The sequence below is a fragment of the Leguminivora glycinivorella genome, chromosome 5 (genome assembly GCF_023078275.1).
Source record: "Leguminivora glycinivorella isolate SPB_JAAS2020 chromosome 5, LegGlyc_1.1, whole genome shotgun sequence".
In the NCBI taxonomy this organism is placed as follows: domain Eukaryota; kingdom Metazoa; phylum Arthropoda; class Insecta; order Lepidoptera; family Tortricidae; genus Leguminivora; species Leguminivora glycinivorella.
Window position 1 is genome coordinate 23,753,781 of NC_062975.1, and position 16,521 is coordinate 23,770,301.

At 38.4% G+C, this 16,521-nt stretch overlaps 1 protein-coding gene across 1 annotated transcript; it reads left to right on the forward strand.

The window, feature by feature from the left end:
• The first annotated feature begins 8,191 nt into the window (after positions 1 to 8,191).
• Positions 8,192 to 15,780, forward strand: LOC125226686. The gene is made up of 3 exons (XM_048130747.1): positions 8,192 to 8,262; positions 12,892 to 13,024; positions 15,499 to 15,780. The coding sequence occupies exons 1-3, from the start codon at positions 8,245 to 8,247 to the stop codon at positions 15,693 to 15,695; spliced, it is 348 nt and encodes a 115-aa protein (XP_047986704.1). The 5' UTR covers positions 8,192 to 8,244; the 3' UTR covers positions 15,696 to 15,780.
• Positions 15,781 to 16,521: the final 741 nt, after the last annotated feature.

A 16,521-nucleotide genomic window follows, 5' to 3' on the forward strand; every position in this document is an offset into this window, starting at 1 on the left:
AAATATATGAAAGAGGCGCGTTCTTAACTCACATTCTAAGCTCGTGTAGGTGAACGCGTACCATGCTTGTATGAGTGAGATATGACAGGTTGACTGTTCGCGTTTTGGACAGGCGGTAACTGTGAGGTAACCGAGAGGGGGTGGGCGGCGCTTTCAGCGGGGAGCGGAAGTGGCCATACTGTACGATAGTACTCTTTATTATACTGTGGTTTGAATGTGAAATTGCCCCTGAGGCCTATTTGGGTGATTCTAAGTTAAGAGGTAATACGTTGTATGGAGAGACCGCGCGAACTTTTTTGTTGTTTTTTACCTATTTGTTTATTTGTATTAGTTAAAACTGCCAATTTGAAGTGTTTACAAAGAGGACCAGTCAATTTATTTGTTTTATCGTGTTTTATCAGCGACCAGGGGAAATACTCAGTCCAGGGGAGATACTGTTGCACAGGGGAGGATACTTTGTGACCAGGGAAGAGACAGTTGTATGAAAAATTTAGTTTTATTTTTTAAGAATTAACTCTATTTATTGTTTTTATTATAATTATTGATTATTTATACTCAGACTTTACATTTCATAACATTCTTACAGCAAGAAAAGTGATAATTCCTTAATGAGTTGTCTTATTTTTCACTTCTCCATATTATCCATTAAAACAAAAATAATTTTAATGTACAATCAATAGGCAACAAGTAAACAAAAACCTATCCTATTAATATCAGTATTAAACCTTTTTATTAAACAGCTTCACGAAAATTTCATATGAAGTTGAATGTGAATGTGTCCTCTTTTTTTCTTAATAGTTGCGTTTTTCTGGAAAGAAAACCTTCTATCGTAAAGCTAAAATAAAAATAGGCACAACGCTAAACAAAGGTTAAGAGAAAACGGAAATAAAAATAATCAAAACTAGTACAAAAGTTTGTTTCATCGAAAATGTATCTCCCCTGGCGTATCAAAAAAGCCAGGGGAGATACATTTTCGATGAAAATCAAAAATAGCTGTAAAAGTGTTTCTCGTACGCAATTCATAAATAAACGTAACAATATATTCAACATTTACAGTGGATATTGTTATATATATTAGTATTTAAACAAATGATTGTGAAATAAAAGTGACCAGAGGAAAGACTGCATTCAGTCAACATTTCTGTACCCAGCGAGTGCCGTGGCCGAAATAATCAACAAAACGGATGCATAGTTGCCTTACGCGCCTCTTGACGGTAACTTCACATAACACCCTCTGTATTAGAGGACAGAACCTCCACAGATTAACAAATTAAACCGACTTTTGAACGAAAACTAAAAAGCCAGGGGACGAGACACGAAACACGTAGGACAAAGTTTGGAGTTCATAATTGTTGTTAAATACAGTAATATAAGAAATTCCACTCATAAAATACTGTTCCTTAGTTATTTGTGTTTGTAAAATTAAGGCTATTAAAATAATAAGTGAATTTTAACAAAGTCATAATTACTTGTTGACAAATAAATTCGGTTGGGGGACAGGCCAGGGGAGAGACATTTTTCCTACATTAGAGCTGATTGTGACTAATTTACATGAATTTCTGTAATAATTTTGAGTGCCCAGGTAGAAAACATTTAGTTTTATAAAATAAATATGTTATTATGAAGTATTATCTTGAAAAAATATATTTTTTTGTCAGTGCCGTCGAAAGTACCTCTTAACTTAGAATCACCCATTTGTTGAATAAATGATTTGTATCTGTTTCAAAGTTTTTTGGATTTACCCCCCCCCCCACTTTTTTTGGATTTGGAATTTTTTACGTGGTTTCCACTCAGAATCGCGAGCTCTTTCAATTCTAATAGGAAAAAATAAGGGTCCCAAGATTTTTTCCAATTCCGTTACCATTTTTTCATAAATTTTTTACAATTTTTTTTTCTCCTATTAGGATCGAAAGATCTCGCGATTCTGAGCATTAATCGCGTAAAAAATACCCATGTTACAAAAAAATGGGTTGGACAACTATGAAAAAAAATGGCCCATTTGTACCTGTTTGTATTAATTTCAACATCATTTAATCTGTTAATGATAAGATAAGGATAACACCAATTAAGTATTACGCGAATTTCATAACGTTCTCAATTAAAACGGAACGTAATAGCAAATGGAGCATCGCGGCTCACTGGCCTGCGACTTGAGAGAAAACAAGAGACAACGATCACCCCTAATAGACCACGAGAAACGTTTATACCACTAATATACTACGACAATCGTGTAGCAAATGTTGCCACTAAGAAAAAAACGCGAAATTCATATTTTCCATATTAAACCTTCGCCCCAACATTTTCAATCAATTTTTAAGTGTTACGGCTCGTTGATGAATCCACCAACGTCAAGGATTAAAAAGGCACGCGCTTCATGAAGACAATTGGCAGCAGCCCTACATTTTTCAAATTTGCCACCTCTTTTTAGGGCCGAAATTTGGTTAGCCGCCTATAGCTCACGGTGCCGAATCCGAATGTCAAAAATGTATCGAGATAGTCGTACTGTAAACGATTTTCCTCTTAAATATAATTAGAAAAATGTTTTGCTTTTGTGATATAAGTTTGTAATAATGTATATCTTGGAGAGTATAAATAAAAATGTAATAATATACATATTTCCGGGAAAACTTAGTAGGTATAGACTGCCAAAAGACACTGGACAAAAATACTGTTAGAATTCATAGATCACCTAACATTATAGTACCTATGTTTAGTTTTTTAATTGTAGTTTGATATCCTCAAATTAACTTAGCTACCATGTCCCCACCATTTGAAAGCTACCCCGTTCTGCGACAAGCGATCTGTGGTATCGGGGCAGATGCCGTGTAATTATTTGTTACATAATGATTAGTAATTAAATCTCGGTAAGATCAGATTTACATAATGACAAGTCAGTGTCATTGTCTGGCCGTAGGCCGCAAAAAAATTATAATTGTTTATTGACAAATATAGCAAAGTAGGTAGAAAATAAATAAATCCAAAATTTTAAGACGATACAGGATTCAATTCTCCATACAAACGCTCTTTTTCAACACAGATTATTATTATTTTTATCTGTATCGGACCGTTTTAATTTTTTTGATATGCTTATTTTTAAGGACGCCAGAGCCCATAAATTTTTTCCGAAAACGGCCTTATTGATTATGGCGCAAAAAAAGGTGTGGTATTCAAAATAGGTAACAATTAGCCAAAAAACTAAACGATCCGACACAGACTATTTCATTGTAGGTAATTGAGATTCTCAAATTTCGTTACGATTAATTATTTTTGAAGGAGGAAACAGTCGAGAGCGGAACCTCGATTTTAAAGATTTTTCCGCAATATTTTTAACTGAGTGGGTCTTAATCGACAAATTTTTTTTCGATAAATCTAGTTTAACAGTCTTAGTATATTAAACAATAATTCTCAAATTGAAAGGGGGGCTCCTTTCCATTTTAGCATTTTCGCTCCTGTAGCGTCTTAATGAGAAGGTCTCTGATTTTACCCACGTCAGAGGATGTTAACAGCTATAGATACGAGAGCCGCCCGGTTTTAACCGGTCAGACAGTCCGGCACTGTCTGGGCCCTCCATTCCCAGTCGTCTGATGCAGGATTTTTCCTCGTGGCTGGACCCATATCTGACCAGAGTCAATAAAAAAAAATACATGGGGCTGTCAAGGGCCTTCGGAGGCGGTGGTCTGCTGCTGGTGGCACTGTAGAAGTAAAGCACGAGGGTACCTGCAACCCACCGCCACAGCACAATGGCGGCTGACGCACGGGGGGGTTGTTGTAGTGGGTAGACTTGGGGTCTCATGAGCCTTTAACGAGGAGTCCCACATAACCATTCGGGTCTTTCAAGTTATGCTGCAGTCAAACCTTCAAGACATGAACCTACGTCGTCCCATTAATGAACACCAATGATTGTCACTTCGGCTAAGGCGGCTGCCGATTGAAAATCTAATCGGTAGTTTCCCAAGCCTTTTGTTATCTAATTTCCGATATAATTATCTAATCTCAACAGGTGATTTAGTTTTCTTAAAGTGTTGCAATGTCTCGGAAGTCTAGCTTTGTTTACTGAAATAATAGTACCTACTTAGTTTAACAGTGGATAGGTTATTTTGGTTCTTATTTCAATATGATATGTTTGAAAATAACGTGGTAAGGCGTTATAGAAGTATTGATCATTAAATTGTAGGTCTTCTTTCGTAACAATGTCTTGTTCTTGGCTTTAAAAGGCGGTGAAACCATTACGCACTTTTACAATATAAGGGAAATCTATTTTAATATAGCTTGTCAGTGGCCTGTTTCACCACAGAGACAGAGTCAGAGTCAGAATAAGTACTTAATTAGGATTAATAAATTTAATAACAGTAAAATGAGCCTTAATTGGTCATCTACCTAGAAAACACATGTATGCCTTCTTTATCACTCCACACCTAAATTTCTGGATAAGTTACGATATCTGAATAGGCTAGTTTCTTAGTAGTCGAATCAGCTATTTTTTATGAATTGTCAAAACGACTTGCTAATATGGAATTACTATGAAATACTAAGGAGTGACGTCACGGTCAATTCATTTACTTTTTATCTTTCTCTTTGACTTATTAAATATAAATTATGTTTAAACATAACTACTGTCCATATTTTTCTTCGAATTGGGTTGTGCTTTATTTCGTCCACTGCATGAAATATTTTATTTGAAGTATAGGAAACTAGCCTATTGTCTGATCATTATAGACACATTTATCACCTAATGATAACTCTGTATTTGGGGACAAAGCGTTGGGCAATTCATTGTGTGCGAGAAAGTATGTCAGGCATACAAACAAACTGTAACATGTTGGGATTATGTAAATAATAGCTTTTGTATGGTAGCTGTTAGGAAGGCACTTCATTAAGTGCCACTATTGTGCATAAAATAGACCAAAGACGTATTGCTCAAACGGGTATTAATTGGATCAAAATTTTAATAGTAAGATATAACTTACTGCTGTACGATAGTACTCTTTATTATACTGTGCTGCTGTGGATGCAGCGATCCGAAGTGGACCTTGGCCTCTAACACGGTTTTTGGACAGAAAAGCATGCAAGCAGGTGGTATTGGTGGTCTTTGCCTGCTAGCAGAATGTACCATGTACGCGGCACCGCGATATGATACATTCGGTAGAGACAGTTTGAGAGATGAACTCAAGGACGTTGAACTTAAAGATTTACTTCTGTTCTGCAGGGAAACGAGAAGATTTGAGGAGAAAAGTGTGGGAGGGCAGTCGGGAATAGGCCTGAATGAATGCGATCTGCGATCGACAGCCCGCCTGTTTCCGGCCAGGCCCCGTAGCCGAATGGCATTTCTGCAATGCGAAACGCAACAGAAACGTAGTCTGGCTCTGTCGCGCCAATACGCAAGAGCGATAGAGATAGATAGCTACGAAAGAGATATTATCGTGATCGTTTGTGCATTCGACTACGCACACAGGCATCCCTACACTACATCTATCTACATGGTATTCCAAATATTTCAATTAGGTAGGCAAGGGCGGATCCAGCTTCGTACCCAGGGGGGGTCACGTGGTAAAGGCCCAGGCCCCGGGGGGGGGGTCACGTGGTCTATTTGTATGGCCATTTGGGGGGGGGCGGCATGGGGGTCATGACCCCCACGCCCCCCCCCCCCCCTGGATCCGCGCATGTAGGTAGGTAGCGTAACAGATCAATAGCGAAGATTGCCTGTCAGTTATTAAATCTGGGGTTAGGCAAGAACGCGATTGCCGATTAGGTATCGTTTGATAACATCGGGCGAAAAATGCGAGTTACATTATTAATTGTTAAACTTAGTCTAGGGATATAATTATAATACGTCTCTAGTTAAGTAATATAGTTATACACCGTGTTTCAAAACTAAAGCAATTGCATACACAATTACAAATACAATAAATATGGCCGTTATACGAGTTTGACGTTGTTTGTCAGTTTAATCTTAATGTTTATCATAAGTCATAACAAATTGCGCAACCTTGATGTTGGTTTTAACTAATATTTAAATGTTCGTTTCTGCTACTGTACTATGTTCGGATCGATACAAAATAAATAACGTCAAAACATCCATATTAACAACAATATTAACACGGGGTAATACAATGTATGTGAATGTATATTGTACTATATACATAAACATTTCACGCCAGTCATATTTTCTAAACTAGTTTAGTATTATAGTTATAAGTAAAAGCAGGCTATGTTAGACGTATAATTATATTCCTAGGGTTATAACTATATAACGGCTTTATCTATCTTACTGCGACATATATATTATGTATATTGTACATACACAAACACGCCTTTTTTCCCAAAAAAAGCAGGCAGAGAACTTGAAGGCCTTGAAGCTGTCAAGTTTCAGTACCACACTTTAAGTGCGTTTTCATTTTCACATTGTCTGATGCGATATCAGATACCGATATCCTATATGTAGGTATATTATTATTATAGCTCATAGCTAAGCTATAATAGTAAAACAATGCAACAATAATAATAATTAAATGTTACAATTTATAAATATGACTGCACGAAGTTTAGTTAATTTAATATTCAAAACGTATGCGCGGAATGTTATGTAAGTAATATTTTATACCGAGTTTTAAAATATTATTGCAATGATTACATTTTATTTTTAATATTCATTAGTTCTGTTAGATATTAAGTTTGATATAATAAATATTGTGTGCCCTAACAGGGTGTCATGAATTGCCTACTTGTACCTGTAACACCTTATTATGTAAATATGTTCACGGCTATGCAATAAATGAAATATGAAATAAATGAAATAAAACCGCCATCTTCAATTTTTGACTTAGACATCTCTAAGGGTTTAAAAGTAAATTAAATTATGATAGGTACCTTTTGCAGCGACAGGCTAGCCCATTGTCCACAACACAACACAGTTGAACTCATATCCCACAGTCGACTTCTACGGTGGTGTACCTATAATTATAGTAAAATTATCTCTACATACATACTTATAATATAATCACGCCTGTATCCCATAAAGGGGTAGGCAGAGCACATGAACTACTATTTTTTCATTGGGGAAAAAAACAGACATGCACTTGGATATTGAAAAAGGGGTTGAAAGAAATCCAAATTGTGACATTGCAGTGACAGGTTGGCAGACTCTCGCCTACGCCACAATTTAACCCATAACCCATGTCACAGTCGACTTCTACGACACCCACGGGAAGGAAGGGGGTGGTGAAATTCTTAACCCGTCACCACAAGGGGTAATTTTCTCTAAAGTCGCCGTCAATAGAATTTGTGAACAATGTAAACAAACCTGCCTGTGTGGTGACGGGTTAAGAATTTCACCACCCCCTTTCTTCCCGTGGGTGTCGTAGAAGGCGACTGTGGGATATGGGTTAAATTGTGGCGTAGGCGAGAGGCTGGCAACCTGTCACTGCAATGTCACAGTTTCATTTTCTTTCAACCCCTTACTTGCCAAGAGTGGCACTGAAGCTTTAGTAGTTTCATGTGCTCTGCCTACCCCTTTATGGGATATGATATGATACAGGCGTGATTGTATGTATGTATGTATGTATCTAAACAAACCTTGTAGTCAAAATGTCTTTAATTTCCATTCAACTCATCGGATACTGGCTAAATCCATGTGTTATTTAATCAATTCATCTCACATTATGATCCTCAACCTTTAAAATAATAAAATTGTTAAAAAATATTGATACCTACTTTATATAATAGTTTGTTTACATTGTTGGCAATTTCTACTGACAACGATTTTACATATTCCTAAATTTATATTGAACTTTTATGATACATTCGGATTAAAGGGACCTAAATTAAAATATAGGTACAAAACAATTGAATCTGGGACACGTGAGGCTAATATGAGGTTACAGCCAAGCAGAAGACATTATGAAAGAGTTTAAAAGGGTAAAATAAACACCATTGACGTAAACTAACACCAGCGGATATAATTCGACCAGTTCGATACACATTTAGTCCGACATTAAGCATTTCTTTCACTACTAACCAGACTAAAAATATCTATCAAACGTATACGATTCTTAAAATTTTGTGGTTCCATTTATACTAGATTTGAATAATAGCAAAATACTTTCCGAATAGATCTCGGAGGCATCAGAGCATGAAATCGTCTATAGAAAGTGTTTAAAATCGTTTTCTTCCCTTATAAGAGATCGGTCTATAGTTTGGACGCCATTGATACTGTGACAGTGCAACGTAGGAGCATATTTTATAGAAATGAGCAGAACAATTACTGTAAGTACTTTACCGGGAAATTGGGATAGAGATAGTGAAATGGTAGTTTGGGCCATTTTTTTCAAAGTTGCCCACCCCACTTTTTTTTAGATTTGGAAATATTTATGTGGTTTCCACTCAGAATCGCGAGCTCTTTCAATCCTAATAGGAGAAAAAAGTGTCCCAAGTGTGTGTTTTTTCCCATTCCGTTGTCAATTTTTTTTTTTTTGTATGGCGGTAACGGAATGGAAGGTTTGAAAAATGTATGGAAATCTTGGGACATTTTTTTCTCCTATCAGGATCGAAAGACCTCGCGATTCTGAGTATGAATCACGTAAAAAAATACCCGTCGCCTACGTTACCGCCATACAAAATGTATGAACAAATGGTAACGGAATGGGAAAAAACCTTGGGACACTTTTTTCTTCTATTAGAATTGAAAGAGCTCGCGATTCTAAGTGGAAACCACATAAAAAATTCCAAATCCAAAAAAAAGCACAACTTGAAAAAAATGGCCCATTTTCGAGAGCCTTGACCGCTAATATACACCGTGTTATTATTGTTTTCCGTTAAATTCGACACGAAGTTAGGTTCATCATCAGGAGCCACCCTGTATATCGCTTTTCGTTAAATGATAAATTTTTTTTTCCCTTTCGACACATAATAAATGAATTAATTAATGTGAGAGGACCTTAATCATAACATTAAAGTCAGTGTCAAGTGTCTGACGGCAAATGTCAAAACAAATAATATAAGGAAGTGGTAAGGGATGCCACACACGTGTTCAGCAATTAAATTAATTTTTTAAATAATTCGATAACCGTAAAGAATTAGGACGCTAGTTTCTTAGAGAAATTAATTGTATTTGACCTAAAGAACCTTCCCTTAAAGTTAACGGAATTAATAAAAACAAGGTGTATATTTCAAGTCGACGATACCTACAATTTGTTACATAACAGAGATAATGACTTCATTTTCTGCTTCAATCAGTTAATACATAACCTGTCATATTAGAATTTATACGATTGTAAAACTGTATCGAAATGATATTGTGGCAGTATACACTTGGTAATTAGTTTTATGTCGAGCAATTTGTATAACTTAAGTACAATTCTAATCGCTTGAAGAGATAAAGTTTGACCAAGCTAAGTTCGCAATGAACGGTTAATATGTTCTACCTATGCTATAAAGATCTAATCTGAATCTTAATTATCTCGGTTTATTTTTTATTTTTAGAAAAGGAAATGGGTCACTCTCCAAAATCCCCACATTACTCGGCGAAAGTCGGAACAAACAGCGTTTATAATATTTGAAAGGGAAATGCATTTGCCAGCTACTGTGCCAGTGTAGGTGTAGCCGCTCTGACCAACTGAGCCACGGAAGCCCCGGCAGTTCAGAAGGTCGTAGGTTCAAATCCTGCCAGAGGAATGAATTTTTCCTTTAATTTAAAAATTTTAATATCGCTCGGAGACGTCTCTAAATGTTATCGGATTAACCAGTATTAGATTGGATGTACTATTTGGCAATTGCGTTGTGGAAAAAAAAATGGGACATTGCGATAATAACCCACTTTCCCTTTAACGTTTTATTTACATTAGATCGATACAATAAGGTCGTGAACTTATTGGCATACAATAGTCGCGATAGCTCGTGATGTTTGTAAAAAAGTAAAATCGTGCCATCTTGGTCTTAGCTATTTTCACCTTGAAATAATTTTACAGTGTACCACAAATATTTTCAGAGAAGAAATGATATAATTCTCTCCTTTGCAATCGTGGCAAGTTCCTAAACCGCTCGGCCACCCGGTTTATAATATAACGCATGGGTCGAATTTTCGCGAGTACCTATAGGTGTACAATTTACTACGTGTAAGGCCCCTTTAGTACCGTTTTGTAATTAAAAATTGGTAACCACTGTAACCAGCTTCGAAACACCCGGTGTATATAACATGGTCGACTAAATAATTACCGATTTTTTAAAGAAAAAAACCCGTATTGTATTACAAAATGGGACTTTTTTTGCCGCCATGAACACATGATTTAATAAATAAATAATAAATACATATGAATAAATATAAATTTTAGGGTTCCATTCAACTAGGTTGACTAGGAACCCTTATAGCTTTCGTTGTCCGTCTGTCCGATATATAGACCGTATAAAGCTTCGATTTGGTAGAAAACAAACTCCGATCAATAATCGGGCTCATCACACTACGTAACTGCCCTTACGGGAAACCGGGACCGCGGCGTAGCAGGCCCGTTATGTAGCCAGTTCAAAACTAAGAATATTATCAAACGGTACCACGCTGGCTCAATACATTTTCAATATGTGAAGTACAAACTCGAATGAATCTTGATTCCAAAATAAAAAGAAAACATTTACAAAACAGTAGTTAGCAAACGGTACTACCACTGGATACCAATGATAGCGTTTATAACCATAAATTATATCAATATGACTAAAATGGGAATCAAGATTACCCGGTATACAATTTGACGTGTAAGGCTCATATTGGGCGTGCGGCGTGCATGTCAAACAATTGATGCTCATACAAGTATCCGACGCTGCGTAGAGTGGACGCACGCTCGCCCGCCCCGCTGCACGCCACGCCGATCGCTCCGCTCCGAGCGTCCGCTCACGATGGGCTTACGATGCCTACTGGTAGATATCTATCTCTATCGCGCTTGCGTATTGCGACCCGCCATCGCTGGTCGTTTGTGTGTGAAATGCCATTGGCCTGAGTCTCTTTACTTGCGACCCGCCAACCGGCAACCTTCAAATCTTTAAAAAACCGCATCAAAATAGCTGAACACGTGGCATCTTCAGTGAGTAAAAAGCATTTTATCTCCATCGTAAAGTAACTTGACCTTGAATAAAGTCGTCTGATTTAAAATTGATAAAAGTAGTTGAATCTAGTAATAAAGTGATTTACCACCTGTGAAACTACTGGAAGCAGTAAAGCCCATTTATAATAATATAGTGAGGGGAAAAAAAAAAAATGTATTTGTGTATTATATATATATATGTATATATAAAATCTTCGCTCGTGGTTGAATCAATCGTTTTTCAAACACTCGGCATCAAAATAGTTTTAAAGATCTAAGAATCATGCGCGCATCCAGGGGGGGGGATCCTGGATCCTAGGTTGGCCATACAAATAGACCACGTGACCCCCTCCCCTCGTGGGGCCTGGGGCTTTACCACGTGACCCCCCTCCCTGAGCACGAAGCTGGATCCGCGCTTGCTAACGCCGTGGCTTGCGCGGGCGACGGTCGCGCGATGGTCGCGCGACGGCGATGCGACGCATACGAAATCAAACCTTATCGATATGGAATTAGACGATGCGATGAGACGCGACGGCGACGGTCGCGCGACCGTCGCCCACGCAAGACACGGCGTAAGAATCTATACACACCGGAAGCGACTTTGTTTTATACTATTTAATTATGTAGTGATGTATGTAGTAGATATTCAATTTGAAATAAAATTAGTAATCATGTTAAACTGTAGATCTCGATTCACCATTTTAATGTAAGCAATAAGATCGTTAACATGACCTGATATACTTGTCCAAAAAATTTAATGACGCAACGCAATCAGATTCGTATTATAGATAGCTTATTCTTACATTTATATTAAGTATAAGAGTTACGTATTCAATTTAATTGTATCTATCATACTTTCGGTATCGAATAATTAACAGTTTGTCTGGTAAGCTTACCTGAGCTTTTACCACCAGTTTTCGACATTCCTCGCTACGCTCAGGATTCAATTATGGAATCCTTCGCCTTGTCAAGGATTCACATTACGCCCTCGCTGTTAATAATACGTAGGTATGGCTGATCCTATCCGTGACCCCACTAACAAAAGGCAGAATAGCAGGCCGGCGCTCGACTGTAGGGATCTTCAAGCGGGCCTTCTGCTTGACACGCGGTATCTTGAGCTCCTTCGCCAACAGCTCAAGCTCAAGAATTCAAGATACCGCGTGTCAAGCAGAAGGCCCGCTTGAAGATCCCTACAGTCGAGCGCCAGCCTGCAATTCTGCCTTTTGTTAGAGGGGTCACGGATAAGATCAGCCACATCTTGAAACGGGTTTCTACCTAATATTAATAGTTATTTGTTATACAAGGGGGCAAAGTTGTATTTTAACGCCGAGTGTGGAATTGAAAAACGAGCAAGTGAAAGGATTCTATAGTTGAACCACGAGCGAAGAGTGGTTCTAGAATAGAATCCTGAACTTGCGAGTTTTTTAAACACGAGAAGTAAAATACATTTGCACCCGAGTGTAACACAAAACTTTTCCCCTCACTATAGCAAGGAAACTACAACGCAAAGAAATGCGTTTATCACTGCTTCCAGTAGTTCCACAGGTGGTAAATCATCTTAACTACTAGATTCACCTACTTTTATCAATTTTAAAGCAGTTAATTTGATTTTATTCAAGGTCAAATTACTTTACCCACTAGTGGATAAAATACGTTTTTACCCGCTGGTATTAAAGGACAAAACACGTGTTTCCGAGCTAGTGAGGGGAAAAACTTATTTCAAGCCTATGGAGAAGATGTCACAATTCCTGAAATACGTAGGTAATTTTGCTGCCTTGTAGCACAATCTAATCTACTATTTATTGAATATCTTTTACTATTTCAGATTCTCCTATGCCTAGCAGTGGCATGCCACGCTTGGTCCTTGCCATTCTATCCCGTGCAGAGAGTCCCGATGAGGATGAGGTACACCAGATACGCCCCCCCACCACCGCCACCGAAACCACACAGAATTCCTAGTAAGTACCTAAATTACTTCTTGTGAAAGGCTTTTTCTAAAACACTGCAAAAAGTTGCAAGAAAAAGAGTGATGAAAATACAGGGGGCCAATTTCGACTGAAGGGGCAATTATCACCTACCTCAATTATTATTATTATTTATACCGGTCTGGCCTAGCGTGTAGTGACCCTGCCTGCTAAGCCGCGGTCCGGGGTTCGAATCCCGGTAAGGACATTTATTTGTGTGATGAACAATGATATTTGTTCCTGAGTCATGGATGTTTTCTATGTATACAACACAAGCCTTCTTGAGCTTTACCGTGGGAATCGGTCAATCTGTGAAAGAACATCCTATAATATTTATTTATTTATTTATCAACTGATCAGTTTTCTCCATGTTTTACTTTAGCTTCATATGTATCCGCTGAATGCTCGTGACCAGTGGGCACTATTTAACAATGCAAAAACTGTAGTAGTAGTTAAAATTGCCATAATGAAGCCATCTATACAAACCTTTGTTGCCAATGACAATTTCATTAGGTAAAAGTAGGCAGCCTAGGTCAATTAAAACAAATTTAGCACCTATGTGTTATGGAGCATAACACATAGGTGTAAAATTAATGGATCGTATCCGGAACACCAGCTGTACATTAGTTTCATTTACATTCGACATCACATATATCTGAGTGGCAGAGGCACGCGAAAGTATCTGGACACGCCTTAATACCTTGACAATAGAGGCCTGTTCAGATATTTATGAGCACCTTGACCGCTCGATATATCTGATGGCGACTGTACTGTCTATTTCCTAATGGTAGATAGACCAGGTAATGTATTTTTTTAATGATGTGCATAAAGGAAAAAGTAAGGGAAGAATTATAACACCATACATCAGTAAAATGCTCTGCACTCTTTATGATCCACACTCCCCTGGATATCTAAAATCTCTTTTTAATTTTTCTGATGCTTCGCGGGTCCGTCAGTTTCGCTCTGCCGGCAATCTCACTCTTTCTATTTGTCTTCACCGTACGGGCTTCATGTCGTACTCTTTCGCCATTCAGGTCATCCACCTCTGGAACGGTCTACCACCTAACATTAGGAAATTACCCAACAAATACGTTTGTAAAAAATCAGTGCGCGACATCTTTGCTGGCAGTTTAAGGCAGAATGAGTAATTGAGTATATATTATATAACCTATCGTTATTTATGTAAAAATAGTATGTAATTGTTTGTACATTGTACATTAATATATTATATGTCTATATGGTTTTGATTGATATTTCAAAATTAGTCTCTTAATGCACCGCCTACAATCTTCTCTGCTTTGCCCAAAGGTTGACTGGTAGAGAATGCCTCATGGCATTAAGTTCGCCTTTTTGTACATTAAGTTGTTCTTTTGTGCAATAAAGTTTAAATAAATAAATAAAATGCGGGTTATTTGTAGTGACATCCAGCGACAAGCACGCGTCAAATAACGTAAACTATCAGTACCACTACGCGATACTAGATGTCAACAGTGTCTCGTCTACCAAATATTTAATATTAGAACAGTTTACAACTTATATTACAAGTAGAAGGAATTGAAAACACAATACTGATTAATACTATTGTAATATTTGCTAAAAATTGGTGAGTATTAGACTCTTCTTTCTTCGCGACATCTATTGACAAGTAGCACTACTGATAATTTACGCTATTTGACGCGTGATTGATGCGTGATTGTCGCTAGATGTCACTACAAATAACCCTCGCATTTACTGATATGGACATGGAGTTACAACTCTTCCGTTACTTAAGTATTCTTCTATGATGATGTGTAAAATTGGTCTACAATATCCTATTTGATCAAACCCAAAAATTTTGAATCTATTCTACAGTCCCTCGCATAGCGGCCTTTAGAATAGGTAATCGAGAAAATATTCACGCCATCTTGTAATGGGGCCGATTTTTGAGTCTCACGCATTCGAATTCAGAAAATTGACACTGAAAATAATAAGCAAGTCACCGTCTCAACCGGTGTTTTAGTGACAAAATCCCCCAGAGGGCGATTTTTGAATCTCGCATACGGGATTTTGTCACTAAAATACCGGTTGAAAACGGTGACTTGCCTATTATTTTCAGTGACAATTTTCTGAATTCGAACGCGTGAGACTCAAAAATCGGCCCGCTAGAAGAAAATTAGTCCAACAATCATAAAAAACATTTTAACAAAGGCTACCCATACATACCCAATACATTTTTCCCCTACTCCTTGAGGTGATATCATTCTTCTACTTATTTAAATGAGTAGTAACGAGTTTTTCAGTAGTGGGTCGAAAACGACCCAATAAGCATATATGGATTAAGAGTGTTAAGACTGTGTGTATTTGTGACAAGCAGCGCCACGTCCGTTGACAAAACGATTGTTATTGTTATAAAAAGCAAGTCAAGTCACGTTTGCAGTTCTCAATTTTTTGCACAAAACGCTCTCGATATCAAAACGTGACCCTCTCAGTTCCAGTTCACGAAGTGACCGACACCGAAGAATACCAACGGCCGAAGCGCGGTCACGAGGACTTCTACGGTCATGACCACGACCACGACTCGACCCGGGGCGTGACCGGTCCGATCCACACTTTCGTGAAGACCGACAAGAATGCCAACTACAAGTGGGGGGTTAGACACCATGTGGGGAATAAGTACGCTTCGTAATGTGGGGGAATATGGGTTTGGTATTTATTTAGTTTTTATGGTTAATTTAATTGTTGTTTTGTTGAATTAAGAGTGTTAAATGTTAGTGTGTTGTTTTATTTATCCCCACAAATATAGGAAGGATAGAAAGAGATCGGATTTGTATTGAACACGCCTGAGAGTCCTGAGATCCTTTTTTTTCCATTGGGAATCCATTATGGATGCCACTGGCCCGGGAGAGCCAGTGGGTATGTCCGACTCCCACGGACTAAACCCCCTGGGGTGTTACGGCGCTCTCTTTTTGCGCAGGGTTTCGGGCACTCGATTGTAGGCTTCCGATACCCCGCCAGCGTTGCCTTTGAGGCCCGTCGTTTCAGACTATTCTGATAGCCTACTCCGCTGAAGGCACCTGGAATACTGGAGGGCCTTCCAGCTCGGAACTTCTTCAAGCGAGTGATGGGACTCTCGACCCACCACCCGCAGGTTCCCCTTAGGGCGGCAGCATTCTGCCTGCGTAGGCTCTTCGCCGCCTTCCCAGCCTTTTGCGGCGCTGAGGAAGACTATCCGCGTCGTCCTCGCGCAATCCCTCTGCTGCCTCCTTCTGCGAGGACTCTGTCGCAAGTTCTTGAATCCTAGTATCCATACATACATACTTGTAGACGCTCCTATTGCGCTATTCCGCAAATAAACGCGCATCGTTTCCTGTGTGTACATGCGAACGACTAGGGTTTATTTTATTTAGTGTTACGCCGTGTCTTGCGTGGGCGACGGTCGCGCGACCGTCGCCGTCGCGTCTCATACTTCCATATCGATAAGGTTTGATTTCGTATGCGTCGCATCGCCGTCG